General features: G+C 38.7%; 1 protein-coding gene across 12 annotated transcripts in view; it reads left to right on the plus strand.

Annotated features, from left to right (window-relative positions):
* Nucleotides 1-22,106, plus strand: part of BRSK2 (BR serine/threonine kinase 2) — a 460,906-nt gene that overhangs the window by 320,494 nt on the left and 118,306 nt on the right. For all 12 annotated transcript variants that reach the window (XM_087920981.1, XM_087920982.1, XM_087920987.1 and 9 more), the window contains exon 5: nt 577-693. In XM_087920981.1, coding sequence (XP_087777107.1) covers nt 577-693 — 117 coding nt within the window. The remainder of the gene's footprint in view (nt 1-576; nt 694-22,106) is intronic.

The raw sequence follows: 22,106 nt of genomic DNA on the forward strand, positions 1-22,106 counted from the left end.
TCACTGTTTGGTTTGGTGGCAGCAGTGCCTCAGAGGGAAAGTCCATTCAGAGAGTGGTAAGCACAGCCCAGAAGATTATAGGAAGCTCGGTTCCTGTTATTCAGGATACTGCTTATAAGTGCTTTGTGCTTAGAGCTCAAAGCATTGTTAGAGACCCCACACACCCACTTCATGGGAGGTTTCAAAGTATTTCCAGCAGGACTATCTGATTCTGTAACAGCTTTGTTCCCTATGCCATCCATCTGACAAACTCACAAGATTCATTTTTCTCACCATGTACATGTATACATCCAAACTAGACTGTCTTGTTTTTTTCTTATATAATATATGTGGGTATATGCACAATTCTATATTTATTTATTTTATCATGTTTATGTAGTGTATATTGGAGCTAATGACCGTTTGAAAGCTGTGTGCAACAAAATTTCATTTTAATGTATGCCAGTTAGTGTACATTCAAAATGATAATAAAGCTGTTATTCTATTCTATTCTATTATTATTTTTTCTTCTACTTTGCTGTATGCAAAGAGAAGCAACTGGTTTGAATTAACACCTTTTTGTTCCCCTCTTTACAGCCACAGGGATTTAAAACCAGAAAATCTACTACTGGATGAAAAGAACAATATCCGAATAGCAGACTTTGGGATGGCCTCATTGCAAGTTGGGGATAGTTTACTTGAAACAAGCTGTGGGTAAGTTGTATTAAGAGCTTAAATCAATAAGCTAGAATGATATCCCAGAATAATGAGGACACAAAGCATTTAGCCAATCAGTTGTAGAATAACTGCACATTGGGAAGTAACAAAAAAGAGTCACAATGTACATTTCAAGAACTCTCTCATTGACCAATAAAAGAAACCAGATTCTGAACCAGACAATAGATCTGTAGCGTTATCCACCAAGAGATTGTAATGAGCACATTAGCTTTTCAGGACTTTCTGTTCTCCAAAGGGAAACAGAGTTAGTCCTTGACTCACAACCTTTCATTCAATAACTATTCAAAGTTACAACATCACTGAATGAGGGGCACTTACGATGTGTCCTTGGCGTTCTTCCATTGTAGCTTCTCTGCATTCATGTGATTTTAATTATTTAAAATGAATGAATGAATGAATGAATGAATGAATGAATGCTTTATTTATTTAATGAATGAATGTATGAATACTTTATTGGCCAAGTGTGATTAGACACACAAGGAATTTGTCTTGGTGCATTTCAAATTCCCAGAGGTTGTGGGAGGAGTTGCTGGCTGCTTGTGAAGGAAGCAGAGGGTGAGTAGAAAAGAGAGAGCCAGTTTGAATTGCTTCCATTGCATTTCAAATTCTCAGAGGTTGTGAGAGGAGCTGCTGGCTGCTTGTGAAGGAAGCAGCGGGTGAGTAGAAAAGAGAGAGGCAGTTTGAATTGCTTCCATGCATTTCAAATTCCCAGAGGTTGTGGGAGGAACTGCTGGCTGTTTGTGAAGGAAGCAGAGGGTGAGTAGAAAGGAGAAAGATAGCGGCCCACGTACCTAATGGCGCACGAATTGTATAACTATAAACAAAGAATACCAATAAGACATTTAGGGTAAGTGTTCTTGAGATTGTGATTTTATTTTATTTCAAAATGACCGACTTAGTTTGAATAAACTAAACTTAGTTTGAATTAACAAGTTAATACTTGTTTTACAGCTGTCTTTCACAGTACTCTTTTCAAACTTGGATACTGTCCTCTTTGTAAAAAAAAGTATCAGTCTACATGGACAGATTACCTATCTAGAATCTCTAATCTGTGCTCTCCAAGCATAAATTAGGTGCCCAAAACAGCCATCTATTGAGCTGCCATGCTACCAGCCCCCACTACCACAAAGATCCTACAGGAAAAGGGCAGTATGGACAACCGTGGAATCTGGCAGGGTGAGAGCTCTGGACCATAAACGCAAACCTTTTGCTGTGTCCCGGCATAACAGATGCAATGCCCTTGCTGACCTTAATAGGGACACTAAAGTGACAGGTCAAGGTAGTTGTGATAATGATAACTCAAGTAACCCGGGGATCATGGTCCTAAGAAGAAGAACGTACTTTGGAAAGGAGAAAGTGTGAATCAGGTATTACACACCAGTCACACAAGAAGAGCAAGGCATCCTAAAAGAGAAGCCACCTTCTGGTTGGGGACTCAGTTGTAAGGGATGTAAATTTAGGAAAGGATACTGAGGTTTTGAAAGAAGTCAGGTTTCTACCAGGTGCTACTGCCAGCAGAGACAAGAAGCGTATTCTTAAGATAGTCAAGAATGCCAGCAAGGACTGTGATGTGGATGCTATTATACATTTTGGTACAAATGATCAGAAGGATGTACTTTCTGTTCAGAAAGACTTCCAGAGCTTGGGCTATGAACTTAGTAATATGGGCTGTAGGCTTATCTTTTCGGAGTTCTACCATATACAAGGAACAAAAAGGGAAAGGGCAGTGTGTAGCAGAGTTTAATGTGTGGCTAAAGGAGTGATGTAAAAGGGAAGGCTTTTGTTTTATTGGTCATGATGTCTGCAGCTGGTCCAATGAAAAACTGTACAAAAGAGATGGTTTGCATCCATCAAAGAAAGGGACTGAGTTACTTGGCGTTAAATTCACAGATTTCCTGGATAAACATTTAAACTGAACAGTGGGGACAGAGAATTAATGGATTCAGAACATTTCTGTCCCCAGCAACCTAAAACTAATAAGGATACTAGTGCATGCAAAATAGATGTTTGTGCAGGTAAGATTATCAACCTTGACGCCAACTAAAACCAAGCATTTAATAGTGAGTGCCATACCATGTGCACTAATTAAACAGGTGGCAAGAAAGTAGGGACAGGCAGGCACAACACAGGTTATGTAGACAGTAAACAAGTGTCAGACATAAAGATCTCAAGTGCTTATATACAAATGCACAAAGTCTGGGGAACAAACAGGGTGAACTCGAACTACGAATACATGAAGGTAAATATGATATAGTTGGAATAACAGAAACTTGGTGGGATGAAACCCATGACTGGAACATACTGGTAGAAGGATACAAACTATTCAAAAAAACCAGACCCCATAAAAGAGGAGGTGGAGTTGCACTGTATGTAAAGGACCACTATATTGCTACAGAAATGCATGAAACCAAAGATGAAAACCTCCTAGAATGCATATGGGTCAATATAAAAGAAAAAAAGAATGACATGGCCATAGGCGTATATTATAGGCCACCCAATCAAGCAGAAAATATAGATGTCCTTTTTGCCAGCCAACTAACAAACATACAGGAAGCACACAACAATGGTAATGGGAGACTTTAATTATACTGATATCAATTGGAAAACTAATTCTGCACCAAGTGAGAAATCAAATAAGTTCCTAACCAATCAAGCTGACAACTTTGTTGTCCAAAGGGTAGAGGGTGAAACTAGAGGGACAGCCATACTGGACTTAATTCTTACAAACAGAGAAGAAGTGATAGAGGGAGTTGAAACTGCAGGAACCTTGGGCGAGAGTGACCATGTCATACTAGAATTCAACATAACACAAACACAAGCAACAGAACATAATGACACCAGAGTCTTGGACTTTAAAAGAGCTGATTTTAATAAACTCAGAGAAAACTTGGGAAAGATCCCATAGATGAAAATCCTAAAGGGGAAAACAACTCAAGAATCTTGGGAAACTCTAAAAAGTATGATCATAGAAGCACAGACCAGCACAATACCACTGAGAAAGAAAAACAAGAAATCCAAGAAGAAACCAGCATGGCTACATAAAGATCTCTCTGGCAAATTGAAAGAAAAAAAGGACAAGCACAAAAAATGGAAAGGACATACAACTAAGGCAGAATATCAGCAGATAGCCAGAATCTGCAAAGATGAAGTCAGGATAGCAAAGGCTCAGAACGAACAAAGACTTGCAACAAAAGTCAAAGATAATAAAAAAAAGTTTCTTCCAACATCTAAATAACAAGAAAAAAATAAAGGAAACAGTTGGTCCACTAAAGAGAGAAGATGGCAAGGAAGTAACAGGCAATAGAGAGAAAGAAGAACTGCTTAACTCATTCTTTGCATCTGTCTTCACACAAAAAGAAACTATAGCTCAACCCACCAAAAACATAACTGTAAAAGACAGACCAGAAATAAAAGATAAAATAAGCACAAAAAAAATAGTAAGAGAACGCTTACCTGTCTGATCTTGATAAAAACAAATCACCGGGGCCTGATGGATTACATCCCAGAGTTTTAAAGGAGCTGGCAGAGGTCATCTCAGAACCACTGCACCATATCTTTCAAAAATCCTGGAGCACCAGGGAACTACCAGAGGACTGGAAAAGAGCTGATATGGTTCCCATCTTCAAAAAAGGAAAAAAAAACAGATCCAGGAAACTATAGACCAATCAGCCTAACATCAATACGTGGGAAGATACTGGAAAAGATAATAAAAAAACAGATCTGCCAACATCTAGAAACAAGTAGCGTAATAATTAGCAGTCAGCATGGGTTTGTAAAAAACAGATCATGCCAAACCAATCTTATTTCATTCTTCAACACAGTGACTAAATTAGTAGACCAGCAAAATACTGTGGACATAATATATTTAGATTTCAGCAAGGCATTTGACAAAGTAGACCACAACCTACTTCTTAGTAAGCTAGAAAAAAGTGGAATAGATAGCACGACCACTAGATGAACTCGCAACTGGCTGGTAAACTATACTCAACAAGTAGTCTTTAACTGAACAAGGAGAGATTTAACCTGGAAATAAGGAGAAACTTTCTGACAGTGAGAGCAATCAATCAGTGGAACAGCTTGCCCTCGGAAGTTGCGGGAGCGCCATCACTTGAGACTTTCAAGAAGAGATTGGACTGCCATTTTTCAGAAATGGTGTAGGGTCTCCCACTTGGGCGGCGGGTTGGACTAGATGACCTACAAGGTCCCTTCCAACTCTGATTATCAGTTAAATCTGTTAAATATGCTCTCGGTGTACATAAAAAGAAAAGATACATTCATCAAGAATCATAAGGTACAACACTTAATAATAGTCATAGGGTACAAATAAGCAATCGAAGAGAAGAGAAGAGAAGAGAAGAGAAGAGAAGAGAAGAGAAGAGAAGAGAAGAGAAGAGAAGAGAAGAGAAGAGAAGAGAAGAGAATACTTTATTGGCCAAGTGTGATTGGACACACAAGGAATTTGTCTTGGTGTAAATACTCTCTGTATACATAAAAGAAAAGATACATTTGGGAGTTGAGAATCATAAAGTATGACACTTAATGATAGTCATAGTGTACAATAAGCAATCAATCATACTAGGAAACAGTCAGTATAAATCTTAAGTATACAAGCGACAAAGTCACAGTCATACAGTCACAAGTGGGAGGGGATGGGTGATAAGGAGTGATGACAAGATTAACAGTAATAGTAGTGCAGACTTTGTAATAGTTGGACAGTGTTGAGGGAATTATTTGTTTAGCAGAGTGATGGCTTTCGGAAAAAAACTGTTCTTGTGTCTAGTTGTGGTGGTGTGCAATGCTCTATAGCATCATTTTGAGGGAAGGAGTTGAAACAGTTTATGTTATATCGGTGGATTGGGTCACATGAAGAGGCGAGACACGGTAGTGAACATTCAGCTCTTTATTATAGCTTGAGAAAAAGGACAGCAAAGGCTTGCGAGCCGCTTGGCTTTATACAGCCGGCCAGCGGCTCGGCGGCCAATGGCAGCGCTTTGAATCTCCCGCGATCGGCTCGGCCAATCGCGGTAGATTCTTAGCGCTCCAATCACAGGAGTTCAGTAAGCCAATCAGGTTGCGGTCCGGGTGGACCAATCGGAACGCGAGTCTACAAGAATGCTAATACAGAACAGTTTATGTCCAGGATGTGAGGGGTCTGTAAATATTTTCACAGCCCTCTTTTTGACTCGTGCAGTATACAGGTCCTTGATGGAAGGCAGGTTGGTAGTAATTGTTTTTTTCTGCTGTCCTAATTACTCTCTGAAGTCTGTGTCTGTCATGTTGGGGTTGCAGAACCAAACCAGACAGTTATAGAGGTGCAGTTGACAAGATCAGCAGCTCCTTGGGCAGTTTGAGCTTCCTGAGTTGGCGCAGAAAGAATATTCTTTGTTGTGCTTTTTTGATGACATTTTTGATGCTAGGTGTCCATTTTAGGTCATGTGATATAGTAGAACCTAGAAATTTGAAGGTCTCTACTGTTGATACGGTATTGTCTAGTATTGTAAGAGGTGGTAGTATGAGAGGGTTTCTTCTAAAGTCTACCGCCATTTCTACGGTTTTGAGTGTGTTCAGTTCCAGATTGTTCCGGTTACACCATGAGGCAAGTTGTCTAACCTTCTGTCTGTATGCAGATTGTCGTTGTCTCGAATGAGACCAATCACTGTTGTGTCATCAGCTATATCATCAAATATTTATATAGCTGCCATCTTTTAACCAAGTCTGGGTGTCTATCAAAGGAAAGCTAAAACAACATGTAAAACTAAACAGATGATTCAATTATTTAAAACATTTATATAGCTGATTATCTTTTACTTTTTTTCCATTGAGTAGAGTAGAGTAGAGTAGAGTAGAGTAGAGAAAAGGATAGGATACAACAGGACAGGACAGGATTAATACCATAACATTTTTCTTTTTAAGTAAACCTTTCCTTTTTATTTGAAAGATATAGTATACACTATGATGCAATCACCCTAACACTAACTTTTAAAAACAGGCAGTTTAGCTCTTGAAAACATCCTCCTAAAACTGCCTACGCTTGAAGAGTGGAATTATTAAATATGCTATTAAAATGTCCCCAGATTAAAAATGATAATGTTTTTCTAAGTGTTTAGACTGTTTTAGAGATTCAATGGCAAGTTTCTATTCAATGATGTTTGGTTTTTCTATTTATGGAACCTTCTATATGCTGCCACCACCTACTGGAGAGAATAAATAACAACATTAGTGATTGTTACAATCCTGTAGGTTTAAGAAGCATTTGCCAAAGAAGTTCTCAGAGTCCTTCAATGCATATCGTTGAATTTTAGTTACAAACTGATAAAAAGTAGCAGCATGATATTCTGCTTTAGGTAGGGTGACAGCAAAATCCCAAGTAAAATAACTGTTTTAAGCCTCTTTGAGCTTTAAACCCTCTCTTCAGCAGGATTTAACAGGGCTGAAAATTGTCCTTCCATTGCAAGATCACATCTCCCGTAATCCTCAGTTACTGGAAAAGAAAGATTTTAAAAGGGCACTTGTGGCTGCGATGGAGTTGCTAGCCAGGCTTTAGAGTATGTAAAGACATGGGATTCGTAAGCTGTAGAGCAGTGTTTCTCAACCTTGGCAACTTTAAGATACGTGGACTTCAAGTCCCAGAATTCCCCAGCCATCCCCATCTTAAAGTTGTCAAGATTGAGGGGAACACTGCTGTAGAGCTTCCTTGCATTCAGGATTTCCTTTACGGTGTATATAATGTAGAAATAATTGGTCTCACAGGTTAGGTGGAAATAAGGCTATTGGGGGAAATTGTTGATTTACAAGGCTATAAGTGGACTACTTTTCTGCCACTTTTTCTTCTGCTCAAAGGCCCCTTTGGGTCAGCAGTCCAGTACAATTAGTGAAATTGCTGGTGAGTGGAAGGAAAATTTACTTTTATTTATTCTCCTTCTTCTATCCCACAAGTTTTTGGTACTGTGTATTCATTTGATTGGTGTTTGGGAACCAAGCTTTTGTTATCATCAAGAAACCTTCACTCTCTCCTCTCCAGCCTGCTGACCAAAGGGTGGGAATTTTGCCTTCTTTTATTCTTTTCATGTTTATTGATTTTATTGTAATAACTTTGAGAGCCACCCAGAGTAGTTGAGGGTCGGGATGAAGCATACAAATTTAATAAATTATTATTTTGAGAGCTGTAATCTATCTAAGGATTGTTATGTGAGTGGGAAGCTTTCTTGAACATCATTTGGAGGAGTCCCCATTCTGGGCACAGAATTATTCTTCCAAACCATATTTCATACTAGATCAGCTGTAAGTTAATGTCCTTTTCCAATATCTCCACTTTAAAAATTATATTCTCTGTCCTTCTTATTTATGGGGGAATCCCTTTTTCAATTTTAGATTATCTTGTACATTTGCAGAGAAATGTTTAGCAGTTAATACAGTAGCAGGCATGTCAGCCGTCCTAAATCTCAGACAGCAAATAGGCAGTGCTGGAATTCAGCTGTTAGCGCCTGGAGCAGAAACAAAGGCTCATGTTGCTCTCTTCAAGTGCACTAATAGAGAAATCAGTGGAACAGAAGAGAAATGTGTGTCATAAACAAAACAGCAACTTTGCAAACCCTCGTTTGCAGATACATGTTAAGTGCAATCATTGGGCCTCTGTGTGAGCTATTACACTGCTTCATTAATTCTCCTGGCATGTGGCCCAGCATGATTGACATTGAGACTGTCTGCTAGACCTAGTAAGAGAGGAGGAATATGTGGTGCCATGCTATAAAACTGCAAAGATGTATTTGGAGTGGAATCCTTTTCATCTAAGGTCTCTGGTAAATTATTGTTAGAGTTTGTCATATCATTTTGACTCTGTCTGCAAATTGTTATCCTGTATGTCTGCCTCTTTAACAGACACTATTAATTCATTTCCATTCCTGAGTACAGTTATGAAATTTCCATTAAACTGATTTATCACAGTTATTTACCAGCTACCCAACATTAGTAGCAAGCTTACTGAAGGATGCATTCCCTGGTTATCAACCAGTGGTGGGATTCAAAAAAATTTACTACCAGTTCTGTGGGCGTGGCTTGGTAGGTGTGGCAGGGGAAGGATACTGTAAAATCTTCAGTCAGAGGTGGTATTTGCCAGTTCTCCAAACTACTCAAAATTTCCACTACCGGTTCTCCAGAACTGGTGATAATCTGCTGAATACCACCTCTGTTATCAACATTAACTGACCTAGATTTTCCCATTGTTTATATGGAGAGACTTGTAACATCGTATATGCACCATCTTTTTCCTAAATGTTCTCTGCTATCTTCTTATGACTTAAATGTTATTAGAAACTCAAACTACTTTTTGTCAAGGTAATGCCCTGCTCCCGATCCGTGCTAAGGATATGTCCACAGGTATTAGTGCTACTTCCACTGAAAATTCAGTCTAACCACTATATTAATTTTACTCTTCAAGGTAAATTTAGTCCCCCTTCCCCCACCTTGTGAATTTGCAGAAGGCTAAAGCAGGCAAGTTCAGAAAATATCAATGATCTGAACTGCAATAATTTCTTTGTCACTTTTTACCAGTAGTGTAACTTTACCGGAATTATTGGAGACAGTGATAATAATTAATATTTCAGCTTTTCAAATAGCATTAGTTCTGCTAGCTCCAATAATAGAATAGCTCAGAATAGAAATTTCCACACCTTTTTAAAACAATTAATTACATTGTTTAGAGCTTACATGCCTGTCTGCCTTATATACAGTACTCCTAGGTGGCTCACAATAATATTAAATTAAAGCAGAATTAATAAAATAAACCAACCCCACAACAATGGCACATATCCCAAGCAAACTACCGCAACATCCAATATACTACCCACTGCTGGGCTCACTTTTATCTTAGCTAAATGCCTGGATGAAGAGCCAGATCTTAAGAGCTTTCTACAATGCTAATATATGCAGAGTTTTGTAAAATTCATACACAGATTTGCAAACTGAACCAAAATTACAGAAAATATATATTTTATGGCAATCAGGAATCTTTCAAACATGCTGTCTGTTAATACTCTATTTCAGGGGTGTCAAACTGGATTTCTTCGTGGGCCGGATCAGCATTGTACTTCTCCGTGGGATGTGGGGGAGATGGGATGGATGCCTCCTGAAGCACTCTGCTGGCCAAAATGGACTGTGGGGGGCGCACATGGCAGAGTCCTACAGGAGGCTGTCCAGGCCGAAAACAGGGCACCGCACTCTGCATCCCATTTTGGCTACCAGAGGCACTGTGGGCTGGTCCTTTACTATTTCCCGGCTGGCCCTGTGGGCCAGATTTAAGCAAACCATGGGCCAGATCTGGCCTACAGTTCTTGAATTTGATACCCCTGCTCTATTGTATTAGGAGCCACCAAATTTACTTCCAAAATTTACTCAGGTGAGGTCCCCTAATGTGGTGGTCTGGCACTTGAAATGAGACGCAGGGAAACGTCTGAGCAAATGCCAGCCCCGAGTAAACTCAGGTAGCAGTATTTATTAAGAAAGAAATCAAAAGTACAGAATCAATAACAAATGACCTCAACCGAATGAGAATATGCAGCTGTGGAAAGTCCCATGAGAACATACAGGCACGAAAGGTCCCATGGGAATGGCTCGGCTGTGTACCATGAACTTTCACCTATATTCCTGGTCCTTTTAAGCTCGCAGATCAAACAGGATGAAACACCCATTGCAAAGGCAATACTGCCCCCACCAGGAGTGTTTGCAAACCCTAGATCTATGCGAAATAGCTGTACAAAGGATTTACAGAAAATGATGAATATATTACCACATTCCCTCCTTTTTTATTTATTCAAAGATGGGGTTTTTTTTAGTGGCATAGTACACAGTTCCCTCGCGACCTGGTCCCATACGTTGAAAGGCTGAGGTACACATTTGAAATAGATTAGGAATACATTGAATACAGCAACATAACATAATAAGTATAACAACAATTATCACAACTAATTGAAGCAATAAACGTAACCATGAGCTGTCAGGAAGCCAATCCCATAGCAAAGCCCAAAGTGACTTATTGAAGCCATCTTTTCCTGCTTTGTGTTCAGCTATGCGGTCTTCCATATCATGAACAGTTCTTGTAATGTTAGGCTCATAATTATGTATAAAAACACAACAATGTGAATGAATTAAGGCACAAACTCCTCCTTTGGCAGCTAACATTATGTCTAAAGCATAACGATTTTGTAAAGTAACTTGGCGAATTTCAGACACTTCTTCATTCAACATCTTAATACTTCTAATAGTATCATTAAACATAGCAACAGTAAAATTATTTAAAATATGAATATCTCTATAGTTCATAGCTATTCCCAAAGGTGGGATTGCTGCCCTAGAAATCTGAGTCCACAAATTACCACCCACAGTCAGGCCAGAATCAACTTCTCGATTACGAATACGCATCCCAATTGGTAAACCCTCCAATTTATAGATGACAGGAATTACAAAACCTATAGTACATACTCCAGACCAATTCTTTGGCCACTGTTGATAGGCATCATCCCCACATAACAACCATAACCCATCCGGAAGGGGGAAGTATTTTAAATGCTTATGATAGGTATTGTCGGAGGCCTCACTTTCCCAACTCCACATTAACCACATCCAAGTACAGAGAACATATGCCCCGTTACCAATATCAGGCCTCTTAGTGACTGTCTGATTTATACAACAGTCATGGGGACCGTTCAAAGTCCGGGATAACGTAGAAGATATCCGATTTATGCAGTTGTTCTGACTAGTCTTGCTTTTTACACATTTCATACATCCTCCTTCCAAAGGAATCACCTTCTGGCAGAGCGTAGTATTTCCCAGCAAAATAGATTGAGTCCCTACAGGAGGACGGTAATAACAAACCGAGGCTTTAGTAGTGAAAGTTACCTTTGTTGTGAACAATGTTTGATTCCACTTTTCGGGGTCTGGGCCCCAGTGAATCCAGTGACTAAAGTTATTATAAATATCTAACTTAGTACTGGTTCGCTCATTCAAAGGAACACCATGTAACAAAACTCCACCTTTCCCAGACCCAGGTACATGCATACAGAGCCAACAATTAGTAACATTTAAACCCTTAGCCACAATCTGAATGTCCTTAATGTAGGAATTTTCTTTCCATAAATTATCTCCAAGGTCTCTAGTTTCTGAGATAATAGCAGCTCTTTGCCTCCGTATTGGAGTCCGTGGAGGCATAAGACGAATAGAAAGAGAGGCTGTATAAGGTAACTTAGGCAACTCCAATTGACACCGATATTGTCCATAGTCTGAAACAGAAACATTAAACAGGATCAGAGTTGTTGCACAGGCTGAAGATATAATATCCTTATCAGGTCCCGAGTAAAGAATGTCTTGACCCTTATGCCAGGACCAATATGCTGGAAAAATCAAAGGATGCCGCTGTTTGCAGATCAATTTAGTCCGATTCCCCAAAGGAACCTGCTGCATACAAGTTGGCAATCTCAGATAAGCAGTCATCTTTTCCCAGCCTTCACAACGCCGCGCCTGGACTGCCGGCATCAAGAGAATCAGGAACCACAGGTACGGAATCAGGAACCACAGAAATGCCATCCTGCTCTTCCGAAACCTCCTTCACTGGTGCCTGCGAAGGCGCCTGCGAATGATCAGGCCAAACGCACCGACCAGGAACCCAACGAATTTGACCAAGATGTTCGACTGCTGCATAACCACGTCCCCACGTAATCAGCTCAGCAGGAACCCATGCCGGATCCGGAAGGAACCGCACCAACACTCGAGGCCTCACTGCATCTGTAGAAGGAGAAGAAAAATGCCTGCTGGCCGCACTCGCAGGGGGGTTACCAGACAAATTTAAAAAATTTAAAGTATATAAAGCTAGATTCAAATGATCTTGAATTGCCGGAAGCCCCAGGAGCTTCCCTCCTTTTTTATTTAATTTAGCTAACATGTTTTTGAGCGTGCCATTATGACGCTCCACAATAGCCTGTCCTGTGGAATTGTATGGAATCCCAAATTTATGTTCCACGGACCACTGTTTGCAAAACTGATCAAAGACTGTGCTCCGATAAGCCGCACCATTGTCTGTTTTTAAAGTTTGAGGCGTACCAGCAACTGAAAATGTCTTAATGCAATGATTAATGACATGTTTAACCGCCTCACCCCTTTGAGGGGTAGCCATTAAAAATCCTGAGTAAGTATCCACAGTCACATGTATATACTTCCAGGGTGCAAATGATGGATATTGAGTAACATCCATTTGCCAAATCATTGAAGGTTTCAACCCCCTGGGGTTGACTCCCATAGGGATAGCCGTGCCCTGCTTTGAACAAGTCGGACATTGTTGAATTATGGCAGCAGCTTCTGCAGCAGTAAGCTTGAATTGATGTGCCAACGCTTTAGCATTTTGATGAAAATAACTATGGCTGTCCCATGGCTGGACAGTGAGAACTGAAGTTACAGCACTGTCAGCTTTGGCATTACCTTGTGATAAAATTCCAGGCAAATTACTATGACTACGAATGTGGGCAACAAAACACACATTCACACGCTGCTCCAAACATCCTTGCAACAACAAAAGCAATCATAGAATATTGGGTGATATTCCAGGAGACAAATAAGAACCTGCTACAAAGGGTAACAAATTATATACATACAAAGAATCCACTATTAGATTAAAATCCTGATTTTGAAAATTTTGAAAAGCCAAAACTACAGCAGCAAGTTCTGCCTGCTGGGCAGACTTCTGCTCTGATGTCACTTTTGTATGCCAAATTCCAGATTTATCTTTCCAAACACAAGCACCAAAAACTTTCCCTCCATCAGTAAAGACTGTAGGAGCATCTGATATAGGCTGATTTAGGTCACACCCTGTCCCATTGGTCTCTTGTTTTGCTGACTTTGACCCCCTCCAGGAGCCCGACATTGTGCTTTAAAATGTCCAGGCTTCCCACAATTGAAACAATTTCCCTTTTTAGCATTTCCTGTTTGCAGAGCCAGAGCTAAAGTCTCCATGTTAAAAGACTGACTCCCAACCTTCCTACATGCATTAATCAAATCTGCGATCTCTCGCTCTCCACTTGCCACAAGTGGATTCAAGATCTTTTTGCAATCTGTGTTAGCTTGTTCTACTGCTAACTTCAAAAGCAATTCATTCCTGGTGAATTGATTATCAATTTGTCTTTCAATAGCCACTTTCAATCTGCTAATGAAATTTTCATAGGGTTCATTGTTCCCTTGTTTGATGTTAGTGAAAGTTTTCTCGCCACCTTCGCCATCAGGGAGAGCCCCCACGGCTTGAAAAATTAACTGTGGGAGAAGAACGAACCCCTCCTCAGGCATTCCATCTCTCTGTTGTTCTACTGTTGTATAATTACCAGCTCCGTAAAGCTGATCTGGGGTAACATTTGCTGTTCCCCTCTGAACTGCCAGCTGTCTCCATTTCTGATCTAACACCAAATATTGAGCTGGAGTTAAAATCATATTCAATAGAGCTCTCCAGTCAGCCGGAATCATTTTATTTCCATAGCCAACTGCTTCTAACAACGCCTGAGTATATGGCGATCTAACACCATACTCTTTTGCTGCTTGCTTAACTTCCTTTAAAACTCTGAGAGGTAAAGGCTTCCACTCCCGCTGCGGATTTAATGCAGCGTCCATGCCAATTTCTACTGGATTAAGTTGAATCTCTACTCCAAATTCCACCAAATCATCTCCTGATAATTCCCCTCTATTTTTTGCTTCTTGAATAGCTGCAGTAACTGCATCTACTTGAACTCTTAAAGTTAAACTCTTATCTTCTGACAAAGTATTTTCAGCGCCTGACAGTCCTCTGGATTTATCTGGAGGTGCTGTCGGCGGCAATAAACTATGGTAAGGCGGCAAACCTTCTTCGGGGGGTGCTAGGAGCGGTTGTTCATGAGTAGTTAACGCATCCATAACCACCCTCCAGGTTAACAAAATTGAAGAAGGGGCACGAGGTTCCTCGTGCAAAAATATCCCTATCTTTTTCCAGGACTCTACTTTAATACTACCTCCCTCTGGATATGACTGAATATGTTTCCAAACATACTGTAATAAGTCCTCAATTTCTTTCTTTCCTACGGCATGTCTTCTACTATGAACTCCAAAACCAAAACTATTCCCAGTGATCCCTCTCAATTCCCTGATGTGCTCTTTCTGAGCCTTAGAGAGATCTCCCCCCATACTCACGAAAAGAATCTATCTCCGTCCAGCGAAGAAGATGAGGGCCCAGTCGACGTCCGCGACGATGAGTATAGGATGCGGGAAACGTATAGCTCTTCCAAACTATCACGTCGGGGTCACCACTTGTGGTGGTCTGGCACTTGAAATGAGATGCAGGGAAACGTCTGAGCAAATGCCAGCCCCGAGTAAACTCAGGTAGCAGTATTTATTAAGAAAGAAATCAAAAGTACAGAATCAATAACAAATGACCTCAACCGAATGAGAATATGCAGCTGTGGAAAGTCCCATGAGAACATACAGGCACAAAAGGTCCCATGGGAATGGCTCGGCTGTGTACCATGAACTTTCACCTATATTCCTGGTCCTTTTAAGCTCGCAGATCGAACAGGATGAAACACCCATTGCAAAGGCAATACTGCCCCCACCAGGAGTGTTTGCAAACCCTAGATCTATGCGAAATAGCTGTACAAAGGATTTACAGAAAATGATGAATATATTACCACACCCTAAACAGTTGTTTTCTAGTTCCAACTATAGACACTATTCTAAAGGGATTTTTCTCTTCATGTATGCCCTTTTTTGATAATTATTTTGTGTTAAAAACTGAGTGCTGGATTCCCAAATACAGGTAGTCCTTGACTTATGACCACAATTGAGCCCACAATTAATATTGTTAAATGAGATATTTGTTAAGCGAGTTTGCCTCATTTTATGACTTTTCTTGCCACAGTTGTTGAGTGAATCACTGCAGTTGATAAGTTAGTAACCCAGTTGTTTAGTGAATGTGGCTTCCCCATTGACTTGGCTTGTCAGAAGGTTGCAAAAGGTGATCAAGTAACTTTGGGACACAGCAACAATCATAAATATGAACCAGTTGCCAAACATTTGAATTTTGACCACATGATCATGGAGATGCTGCAATGGTTGTAAGTGTGAAAAATGATCATAAGTCACTTTTTTCAGTGCCATTGTAACTTTGAATGGTCACTAAATAACCTGTTGTAAGTCGAGGACTACCTGTAATGTAATAACAGAGAGAGTAGTATGACAATGGAACCTAGTAATGTGGGGAGCTTGCCTTGGAGATGATCAAGCAAAGGCTAGTAAGACATCTGTTAAAATACTTTCATTAGGATTCCTGAACTGAGATAGGAATTGGATTTGACTCTGTTACTTTGTCTACATTAATTAAATATAGTTAATATGGTTATTCAGCTGTCATACATTTAACAACTATTGCCTCCTGCCTTATGAATTATTAGTGTTTATGAAAGTCTTCAGGTATTATACTTAATTAATCTTTTAACATATTTGGGGGGGGGTTCCTCATGTTATACATATTTATAAATTAATTGTGAAGGAGCTGGATTAGATGTAAGAGAATAGGTGGGAAAAGTTGTCTTAGTAGCTATCAAAACAAAGCACTTAAAGATTTATGGCATTCTAAGTGAATTGTTGTATTATGATATGTATTATGCATAAGCATAGAGAAACTTTTTTGCATGCATTCACTTGAAGTAGGCTTTATCCAGAAAAGCTGGTGATGTAATTCAGAAGTGGGGAACGATGGCCTTTTTATGACTTATGGACTCCCAACTCCCAAAATTCTGGGAGGTGAAGTCTACAAGTCATTGAAAGGCCATCATTCCTCACCCCTGATATAATTAAAGGGGCTAGTCTAAAACTGTCAAAAATATCTTTCACTCTGAGCTTCTTTTGTGTATGTTTGTTTTGTTGCAAAAAAAAAAAAAACAACCTACAACAACAATCTTCTAGGAATCTTTGTAACTGAGTAATTATCGTCTACTCTTCTTCCCACCTCCCATCTGAAAGTTCAGATACAGCAGTTATTGGTCTGTTGTTCTGTTTCCGCTTTTCTGATAGTAAGGTGTTACATTTTAATATTTTCACATATTTACAGTATATATCTTTTTGTATCAGTCAAACCTTAGTTGTAAAATGGTGACTCGATCTATACTTGCTCATTATACAAAAACATTGCTACTCAGTGCTGGGATCACAGGTTGTGCTCCTCTGCATTATAACTGTGTTCTTCTCAGAATATGCTCAGCAGTTTATTTCTAGCATTTCTGAACTGAAATCTCTAAAGTAATAAAATTGGATGTGTACCATTGATAACCATGAATGGAGTGTCATGCCCTTGTTATAGTCAGACTTTGAGGGAGAGGAGGAACAGCTGACAGAGGGTGGAGGTGTGGCTCTGGAGGTTGTGGAGGAGGCTGGGGAAGGGCGGAGGCCGGCTGGGAAGTCAGAGGAAGAACCTGGCCCATCCCCTCTTCATTCTAGGACATGCAGGGAGGAATGGAGAAGGCAACAACTTGGCTTACGAGAGAGGAAGCAGCCATGATCCCCCTCATTGGTTGCAGCTGGGGAGAATAGTATATAAGAGAGATGATTAAAACATAGCATTGCCAGAAGAAAACTGTGTGTTATTTTGGGCTGAAGTTATCTTGGTTGGCGTCCTTCCAACAGACTGTGCCTTGTTATCTTGCAGTTGGTAATTACTTATCCTGCTCCATTGTGGAATTTCCTTCATTGTAGTTTGTTTTAGGTTTTTATTTCACCTCTATCTGCTGATTAAGTTTGGACTGTATAGCTTTCTTTTGAAGACTATTTTTGAATACGTTTTATCTCCAACTGAGAATTATTGAACAGTGGGGCCAAGTTGGAGGCATTAAAGGACATTTATTTACGTTTTGGATTTTGTTATGTTTGTGTTTCACTCTGGGTCATCACACAGAGCCTATAGTTAATTGTGCCTAGAAATCAAAAGCTTTGATGCTCCAATGAAATAGATACCCTGCATTGATGCAGCATCAAAGTAGTAATTTGAAGCTTTCTCCATAGAAGTTAAAGATGTCCATCGTATTATTCAATAATATTGGTTTCTTAGATCACCCAGCTTTGATAGCTTCTGTAAGATCTTTAATATTCCCTTTATGCAGTTTCTCACTTAAAAGCACAAAGAACATTCCATTTCTCAATTTCATGGTTTTATTTTCTTTACATAACTTAGTTTTCGTGTAGGGCCACAAATGGTGATGTGACTCCAGGATGCTGCAACCACTGTAAATGCACGCCAGTTGCCAAGCACTTGAATTTTTATTCCATGGCCATGGGGGGACTGCTTTGATAGGAAGTGCAAAGACAGGTCACAAGTCAGTGCCATTGTAACTTTGAATGGTCACTAAATGAATAGCTGTAAGTCATGGACCACCTATCCTGGAAACAAGGAATAGTGATAGTAAGCAATAGACTGGCTGTGAGCTATTTCATTGATATAATTTGCACTAACTGACAGCACATGAGACTGGGCAATAAATTTTCCATTAGAAGAATTCTTTATTGCTCTCATTTTTATGTGAAGAGGGGACAGTTATATAAAAGTTATAAAAGATCCTGTCTACAAACAAATATGACAAAACCTTTAATCTTCTATATTTAAGGTTGGTTGGGAGGTAGAGACCACATTAGCAAACTGGAAAATAATTTTCTGAAGCATAGGGATAATTTGGCAGGTCTTGCCTTTCTTCAAACTCCAAGGACAACCATGAGCAAATAGCAGAGAGTAAATGTAACTGGGGAATTGAAATAATGCAGCTTTTATTGGTTCAGATTTCTTCATTATCTCACTTGCCTGCCAGGCAAAGAAAAATCAAGGCAATTTAATTCTGAGAAGGCACTTCCATTTGTCCAGGAGCTGCATCTCCACGGAAGACACTTTTATGATGCTTTCTATTGCAAGCAAAAGCTCCCTGGTTTATTAAAAGGGGAAATCCAAGGTCCTAAAAGAACTTCCTCTTCTGTTAACAGACTCTGTTTTAGTGCAAATTTAGTTTACTAGAACCCCTATTCTAATAGTGGGCTGTTCCTTCTCTTAATATGTAGAGGTTCTGAAACAGGGATAGACAAAGTTCTACTGTTTTTGGCTGCAGTGATTAAGATTTTCAGGGAAATTAGATTTTGAAATGGCTTTTGGTAAAGCCTAAGAGTTTACATTCCTGTTGCCTGTTTGTTTATACAGGCAAACAGAAGGAAATTACCAGTTTGTAGATTACTGCCAATATTTGTTGATGCAATTTATGGGGAATAGGGGTCTCAATAAGTGACTACCTATTGTAGGCTGCCCATTCCTACTCCAGAATATAATTAAGTAAATTATATTCAGTACTGTAAAATGGTGACTCGATCTATACCTGCTCATTATACGAAAACATTGCTACTCAGTGCTGGGATCACAGGTTGTGCACCTCTGCATTATAACTGTGTTCTTCTCAGAATATGCTCAGCAGTTTATTTCTAGCATTTCTGAACTGAAATCTCTAAAGTAATAAAATTGGATGTGTACCATTGATAACCATGAATGGAGTGTCATGCCCTTGTTATAGTCAGACTTTGAGGGAGAGGAGGAACAGCTGACAGAGGGTGGAGGTGTGGCTAGATAACTTCGAAAGGTCTTCAGCTATTAATTCTTCCTCCCTTCCATACTAGGAATTGTTGTAAATAGTTTTTAAAAAACTCATAAATTTAACAAGTTCACATCTATGTAAGATTGGTCCATGATGTTTTACTGCTTGAAGCAAAGAATAAAGCATAACATGTCTTCCTCTGTTTTATGTATCAACTAGACTAGAATCATAGTTTATCACTGATGATTGGACAACATGTCTCACAACATCTGTGGAGTAGTGCTGGACAAACCATTGTTGTATTGACAAAGTGTCCTTTAATAATGTTGATTAGCTTAACTATCATATTTCTTGAGGTAACTGCCTCACTGGGTTTAATAGCAGACAGTTCATTATTACATTTATTAACGTCTCATAAAAAATATAGTGTGGACATACTTTTACAATTAGTTTGACTTGTCTCTTCTAGATGTTCATCTCTATCTTTCTGATGGCAAGGTATAAAAACTTTGCTTGTTTAGTTTATTCTGAATCTGTGAACGTAGCATATATTTTTCTCTCCATTTCTCATATGAAGGCTGTTATCTAGCCTTAACTCTATTATAAAACAAGAGTTCACATGTATGCAACATCCATATGTATGAATTTGAATGATAATAAAATATTAGGTTCGTTTAAATGGCGTGCTCATTTTATTGTATGCTGAACTAGACACTGACTAGGAGTCAGAACTGAAGAAGACAAGAAGCAAAATGTTTTCAAAGAAAAAAAAGAAAATCCAGTTATCTTTTATTATTTAATTATATTGAATTGGTCTTCTAAAGTCTTAGCATATGGGGAAGGTTTTTTTTTGCCCCTTTTTATTATATTGTTATAAATTGTAATACAATACATTATATTGGTTTAGGACAATTATATTTGTACATTATTAATTAAAGCTATTAACATTCTATTGTTTAGATAATTTGGGGTATTGGCAACAGAGAAAATATATGTTCTTTCAATATTAGTTACAATTTAGAATATTGATATTACAAGCACAAAATTAACTGACCTTTTCATACAAAATTCAGTACACTAACATTTGAAAGAAGAATCTGCTTCAGAAACTGTTTTTTCTTCAGCTTGTATAAATCTTTCACCTTTTAGCATAAAGGGAAATATTGAGTTCTTTGGCAGAGAGGTATGCATGTATGGGAGACGAAGGATAAAAATAAAAAAGTGAAAATAAAATTATAGCTGATACGTTTAAGTGTTCTTAGAGAAAATTAGTTTACTTTCTAATTGATCTGGATTTCTTGGAAGTTTACAAAGCTTCAATTTAATGGGAAAATCATGAGTCTAAAATAAAGAAAAATTAGTATTTATACAGATTTACTGTGAGGGCTCCTATCAATTCATATAGAGAAGGAAAAGTGAATTCATTAATATTTGATACATTAGATGCACAGACACTTTTATGTAGCAGAATTTCCTAAAAAGTTGCACCCCTTGTCAACTGATTGAACAGATACCAATTTCCTTTCAATAATGAAATCACTGCAAATTATAAAAAGAGAGAGCTTTCTTTGCTCCCTCGTTGTTTCAGTTACTCTCTTGGAAATTAGCTTTTCTTATCTTTAGTTGTTTCACATAGTTACAGTGTCTTTCATTCTTTTACCATAATATGGAAAAATTGACTTTGTGAATTACAGAAATTGCTGCACTAAATCTTTGTACGCTAAACCTGATGTGGGTTGATAAGAGAGCTTTAACTTTTCATGAAGTTATTAGGTTCGTAACTTTCATAAAGTTAAAGGTTTAAATAAGCCTTTTAGGCTTATTTAATCTTCCTGTATGGGGATCTTTACTTTGCACCATGAAACTACATATATGTGGAAAGAATATCAATTACACTGGTCTACAAATGTTGGGGAATTATCAACCTCTGAGATAAAATGTGTTAATTTTACATATTCTTATTAGATGAATTAGAAAACAGGTGATAAAGGTGCTGGTTGGCTAAAGTTTTCAAGATATTTCGCAATAAAAATTTATACACAGGCGAGTATATTTACCTACAAGGGAGGGAGGTATCTAATGATCATGATGCCTCATGACTTTTTGATAAAGTACAGTAAAACAAGAAAAATGTACCACATGGAAGTGCATAAATTTATCTTCATTTTGAGAATAGCAAGGCAGATGACTATGAAAAACATGTGGAAAATTTGCTTAGGTCCCATAAAGCACTTGGTGCAAACATGTCATTGAAAATTCACTTCTTACACTCACATTTAGATTATTTCCCTTTGAACTGTGGGGCAGTGAGTAATAAGCATGGGGAGTGATATTGCAGGCATGGGGAAAACATACCAAGGGAAATGGATTCTGTCTATGCTTGCCGATTACTGCTGGAATCTCCCCAAGGAGGATCCTACTGCAGTTCACAAGAGAAAAGTCAAAAAGTACAGTTTAGATACCGAATAAAGATGGAACCTTGTCGTTTAATTTAATGTTAGAGCTTGTCAGTTTTTCACGTAAAAAGCATGACAATGTTACATGAAAAACTAATAAATGAATGGAAAGTTATATTATTGGTATCAATAAAAACATAGATGTATAATGATTGGTGTGGCACCATTCTCTTTGCTATATTACATCTGCAGAAAAATAATGAAGCATAATCGCACACACCCCTTGTCATTTTGATGCAATTCTGACCTGAAGCTGTATCTTGGAAACTGGAGCCAATTAATACTCAGGACTTAATTTTCCTTTATTAGTGATCAA

Source organism: Pseudonaja textilis, chromosome 1 (assembly GCF_049901715.1).
Source record: "Pseudonaja textilis isolate UNSWEBS1 chromosome 1, rPseTex1.2, whole genome shotgun sequence".
Lineage (NCBI taxonomy): Eukaryota > Metazoa > Chordata > Lepidosauria > Squamata > Elapidae > Pseudonaja > Pseudonaja textilis.